The 6,000-nt window shown below is 42.7% G+C and overlaps 1 protein-coding gene across 1 annotated transcript in view; it reads right to left on the bottom strand.

Moving 5' to 3' along the window:
• Positions 1-475: 475 nt before the first annotated feature.
• znf646 (zinc finger protein 646) overlaps positions 476-6,000 on the bottom strand; it is a 64,819-nt gene continuing 59,294 nt past the window's right edge. The window contains exon 4 of the mRNA XM_051934891.1: positions 476-3,804. Coding sequence (XP_051790851.1) covers positions 1,822-3,804 — 1,983 coding nt within the window. The 3' untranslated portion in view covers positions 476-1,821. The remainder of the gene's footprint in view (positions 3,805-6,000) is intronic.

The raw sequence follows: 6,000 nt of genomic DNA, 5'->3' as shown, positions 1-6,000 counted from the left end.
AGTGGTTTCAACTGGCATGACTAAGTGGTCTTTCGACAGTTAGGGTATCCTTTCTGTGACAGGCCGAGTGTACTTGAGCATTGCGACACATGCATTAGCTATCAAGGAAGTGGTGGCTATGACCTATTAAATTTTTATTTTATTTTTCCATGAACAATACAGGCTGATGCTGCAGCCTTTTTTTTGTGATGAGATATGCCTAACCCCTACCTCCAAAATAGTCACTAGTGAATCCCACAGAACGCCACATTGAAATCTGAATTCCTATCTTTCTTATGATTTTATTATAGAATTAAACTCAATCCTCCATGGTTGGTACAGGAGGTGAAGATTTTTAAATGTCACACCCAGCCATGTCAGAATGGATGGCTGAACAAACAGCTCGGCTGTCGATATCACTCACCTCCCTCCAGGAAATGCTCCTCAAGTAGCTTCATGCGGCACCAGATTTCTTTGCTTCACTGCCACACTTGGTTACGCTGCTCAGACCTGAAATGTGTTCCAGCCAAAGTACAGTTAATAGTTTCATTTAGAAGCCATCAACATGAAGGTCAGGTTTCTATTGCATGAGCGTACAAATGTACTCTTTTTATTCTGATATGCATACATTTTACCTGCGGGTACATTACCGACGAAGTCCTCCATTAAACAAAGGTGTTTTGTCAAGAAAATGCATTACAAATAAATAAAGATGAAGGAGTTAAGCATAGCATATACAAAGGGAGAGCAGCACAGTGGAATTTTTCAGTTCATTGTTCAATCGAACATTTGTGTCCTTGACATCCTGCTCATACAAAATCTCCCAAATTCACCTCCAACATAAAATAAAACAATCACACATCTTTGATTAAAATAATAATAATAATAATTATATTTCATTGGGCAACCAGAGTTTAAAGCATCCATCAAACTCTCTCTTTTCATGCCATTCATTTCTCCAGCAATGATTGTTATAGCAAAAAATATTTATGATCAAGAACTTAATAACGAACATGTCACAATGTCATACTGAGAGTGACCTTTCAGTGCCCACAGAGTCAAGTTAGGTCACCTTCTCTCATAATTCTCTCAGTTTCGATTAGTCCCTCAACATCAGCATGCACCAAAGTAAGAATTTCTTTCACTTTAACTTTTCTGGCAAATTCTTGCAGCTTTAGAGATTTTCCATAATCCCTCTCAAAAGCCACCTAAACAATTTTGTACCCCACCCACCAAATGCTATGACAAAGAAAATCCCACGCAGTTAATCACATTGAGGACAATCAACTCTATTACAGTAATTCTGGGGTTCATACTGCCCCCTAGTGTTGAATAATAACGTATCATTCTTTCTTTTTCCCCCCCAACTCTCTTGCCTAGATAATTCTCCCTTTCTAGTGTTTCACATGAAAAATACAAAAGGCACGACTTTTAAGACATTATTGCTTTGCCATTATGTTTTGAAGCATAAATGATTTTTTTCTATAAGTAAAAAAAAAAAAAGTCACAGGTATTTGTTTTTATAGTTTCTGCTTCCATTGTGAACCTGGAAACTTTTTCTTAAATGGAATTCTTCTTACAAACAAGTCTTAAGCAGCTAATCAGTGTTTCTTTCTTGAGTCATTCCACAATTGATAGCTCTGAAATTCAGAGTATGAAGAGAAGGTATAAAAATAAAGTCAAAACTAACATTTTCTGCAACAGCATATGATGGAACAGGACTGTGGGGTATGAAACTACAATTATTTTTTTCATCCATTCATTTTTCTTCCTAACTTACATTGACAGTGGGTAGGGGGCGCCCTAACGATATGCTTTATCTTACACTCCCGACTGACTGGTTCACTTGGGCTCCTCACAGTGTTTGCTAAAGTCTTCAGTCACTTTATGGACTTCAACATCCTCCCACTGCACTTCGGACGCCTTGTCCAGGTACACAGCGGTTGCAGTGGCTAAACTCTGGAAGGTGCTAATGGAAACTGGGATGGCGGTGGTGATTCCAGCCTGTGACTGGACCAGAGGCAGATGGTTGGTGGCATCAGGTAGGATGTCTAAGGACCCATCCTTGTGGGTTTTTTCATGCTTGCGCAGATAGGCCGGGAATAGGAAACCTTTGCCGCAGAGGGAGCAGGTGTGTGGCCGTTCGGTTGAGTGGATCCTTTCGTGCTTGCGAAGCCCAGCCTTGTTAAGGAATGCCTTGCCGCACGTGTTGCAGGTGTGGCTTCTTGGCTGGGGGTGTGTCTTTTCGTGCTTCCGCAGCTCTGCCAGAGTGCTGAAGATGGCACCACAGTGAGCACAGGAGTAAGTTGCCTCCGTGGAATGGATGCGCTCGTGAGACCGTAGAGAGGTCCAGACATCGAACACAGCATCGCACTGATCGCACGAAAACTTGCCGCCATCTGCGGGGGGTGGGGTCTCATCCATGGGGGCCGGTTCATCCAAACTGACCAATGCTACTTCATTCCCACCTGCTGATGTGGGGTCAGCAATTAGCTTGTCGATGACATGTGTCCTCTCATGTTTGCGTAAGCTGGACGAGACGACAAAAGCCTTACAGCACAGGTTGCACTTGAAAGGTCTCTCTCCGGAATGAACCCGCAGATGCTTGTTTAAGCTGGAACGTTCTGGGAAGGCTTTCCCACACTCAAGGCAAGAGAAGGGTCGCTGACCACTATGAACCAGCATGTGGCGCCGGAGATCCCAAGAAGCCACAAAGGCTTTATCACAGTTCTGGCACTTGTAAGGTCGCTGCCCGGAGTGGATTCTTTGGTGGACTGCCAGGTCAGCCGGCTGCCGGAAACGTTTCTCGCATTTGTCGCACTGATAAGGCTTAACACCCGAGTGAGCTCGCTGATGCCGGCGAAAGCTGGAGGGGTCAGAGAACATCTTGCCACACTGGGGACAGAGAAACGGCTTTTCACCAGAATGCGTGCGCAGGTGGCTCTGATATGAGGAGAGTTGGGTGAAGTCCTTGCCGCACTGCGTGCACTTGTATGGCTTGCTCTCGGAGTGAATGCGCAAGTGGCAGGCCAAAGAAGAGGAGCGGGAGAAGGCCTTGCCACAGTCTGAGCAGAGGTACGGCTTCTCCCCAGTGTGCGACCGCTGGTGGTTCTTCAGGTCCTTCAGCTCGGTGTAGGTCTTGCCGCACTGGCTGCACACATAGGGCCGGTGACCCTGATGATTCCTGCGGTGTTTCCTGTACACAGATGGGTCTGCAAACCCCTTTCCACATTCAGCACATTCATAGGGTTTCTCTCCTGTATGTGTGCGCTGATGGACCTTGAGCTTGGACAACGTAGGATAACTTTTGGAGCACTGGTTGCACACATGGGGCCGTTCCCCCGTGTGCTGGGTCATGTGGATACGCAGGCAGATGGACTGCATGAAGGCCTTGCCACATTCCACACAGATGAAGGGTTTCTCGCCAGTGTGACTGCGCGAGTGGTTGCGAAGCTCTACTGCTGTTTTGTAAGCCTTGTGGCACAGCGAGCATTGGTAGGGTCGGTCCGAGGAGTGTGAGCGCAGATGTTTGGACAGCTGGGCCCTGCTCTCAAACGCTTTGCTGCACTGAGTGCAGCGGTGCTGACGCTCCTTGGAATGAGAAGCGCGGTGAGAGTGGAGCTGTGACAGGCTCGGGAAAACTTTGCGGCAGGCCGAACACTTGAAGTTCCGACTTGGCTTGGCCCGTTTGCCCTTGGCTGATGGAAGAGGTGGAGGAGTGTCCTTTTTGTCTTCATCGCTATGCCCTTCCTCCTGTTTGGTGACTGCCTCAAACTCTGGAATAGGTTCAGGCTTTGGAGATGCCATTGATTCCAGGAAGGCTATCTTTCAGTAATCTTGGAGGTGGTGTAAATCTGCAGTAATGAAAAAAACAAAACAAAAACATAAATGCATCTCACACAATTTATTTTATCAAAACAATTAAATATTAACATCCGAGTGAAAAAGCTAGTTTCAAATCACATTCACTCTCATTGGTCTGGCCCCCCAAAATCAATTCCACTAACCCACACTTTAGACCCAACCTGGCTTTTCATGTTCACACTTGCGTCTTAAAACGCCAGGTTAAATGAAAGAAATGCTGGGAATACAAATATTGTACAAGTCTCTGGAAATTATAAATGTAAAGAACAGATTTTAAAGGTGTCAAAATTTACTAAAATTACCACTGCTTGTGTCACTTAATAAAAACATACATTCGAGTACGGTATGGCCAAAATGTTACTGCTTTACAGCTGCAGCAGCCTGGTTTCAAAGTTTGGATCTAGTCGTCGTCGTTATAGTGCAAACCCCCGTGTCTGCGCTACACGCTAGCCTCTTTGCGGTTCTGTTGCTTGCGTAGGGAAGTGCAATTGTACAATTTAAACAGATTTTTATTTTCATGGGAATTGTTACATATTCATAATAGAACTATTTCAAATTACAGCAATTAACCATATTAAAAAAGAGTAAAAAGTAATAATTTGAAAGCAAATTATGTTTCATGTTGCGTTAGAGGTATTCTTTGCGTAATACGATTTCGTTCTGTTTGGCTTTGAAATTAACATGCAAATACTTTTTAAACTTATACTTTTACTGAAAAACTTCAGTAAAAAACAGTTTTTTGAATTAAATTTTTTGTCAAAATCGCACTGAATTTTGATTGTGTGTTTGGACTTTCATCATGACAATGCAACGTATAACTGCCCGTGATTGAATCTTGTTTCTTATTCTCTATTAAATAAAACGACTTTTCAAATGTTTGGCTCTGAGATTTGTTAATTGTCTTTGGAAAAGCTATTCTAACGGGAAACTGTTAACGTTTTAATATGAATGGCATATCCAGATCTCCTTTGGTGTCTAATGTTATCCCCTGAAGATGTACTACTTTACTTTTCTTGGAAACATCTTCTTTCTACACTAATTCGGGTGGTGGAAGACTGGACGGTGTTAACGGTTGTAGCTATTCTTCGAGATATTGTAAGTTGATGTTTTCATCTTCCGCATGATCGCCACCAACTGTTTCAGCATAGACTATTGATATGCATTTAACCAATTTGCTGTGTAACTGATTGACAATTTTCGCATTAATTCATTTGATTTCATCGTTTCTCGCTGCTGGGATTGCCCATATATTCATTTTTTTCTTCTGATAACCATTTGTGATGAAATTCTTCAATAAGATTTGGACGTAACACAACTTCTTTAATTGGGAACATAAAGTGAAGAAAAAGTTAAAACTTGTAAGAGCTGGGAGAGCAGAAAATGTGTCTGTCAAAAGCAGTCACACAAATGAGAGGTGAGAGGACCATGTGCATGGTTGAAAATGATTGAGAGGAGGGCGTGACTTGAAAAAATCTCATAGCCACGGTCTCAACTTGCAGGACTTGAAAATACCTTCCAAAAAGTCTCGTCGCAGGATTTTTTTTATTATAATAGAGAGATGTATGTTTTACTTCCACACGTCCCTCCCATTGTGATTCCATGCTTGTAAGGGCCCTGCAATGGGATAACGTACTGTACATACCAGTTTCCTGTCTTGAGTCCAGTGCTGCAGAAATAGGCTTTGCGTGACACTACAGTGGACAACTGTTATGTTATGTTCTGGAAATTAATTACATTCCTTCTGCAACATGTGCATGAACACCATCCAAATTACAACAAGTATTACACTCATGTGTGGATACTTCATTGGTTGGGTCATCAGTCTGTCACATGGTACACACACCAACACACAGAACAGCTTAAAATCACCAGATGGATTAACAGTCATATCTTTCAGAGTAAGCGGAATCTGAGAGCAAATACACAGTGGATGTGGTGGAAGTCATTCACTTTGGGAACTCCATATTGGGCATGTATGAGATTAGCACCGAGTTCTGGCAAAATAGGCTCTGGTCCTGCATGACCCTAAACTGGATTAAACAGATTTAAAACTGTGATGTCATGTTATTGTATTGTAGAGTATTGTAATGGTTTTATGAATATCATACAATCAAATTGAACACAATGAAAAAGAATTTTGAGCCACCTCATGAACCA

The sequence above is a fragment of the Erpetoichthys calabaricus genome, chromosome 12 (genome assembly GCF_900747795.2).
Source record: "Erpetoichthys calabaricus chromosome 12, fErpCal1.3, whole genome shotgun sequence".
Classification (NCBI taxonomy): domain Eukaryota; kingdom Metazoa; phylum Chordata; class Cladistia; order Polypteriformes; family Polypteridae; genus Erpetoichthys; species Erpetoichthys calabaricus.
The sequence above is the reverse complement of the archived record's forward strand: the minus strand, read 5'-3'. Positions and strand labels throughout refer to the sequence as shown.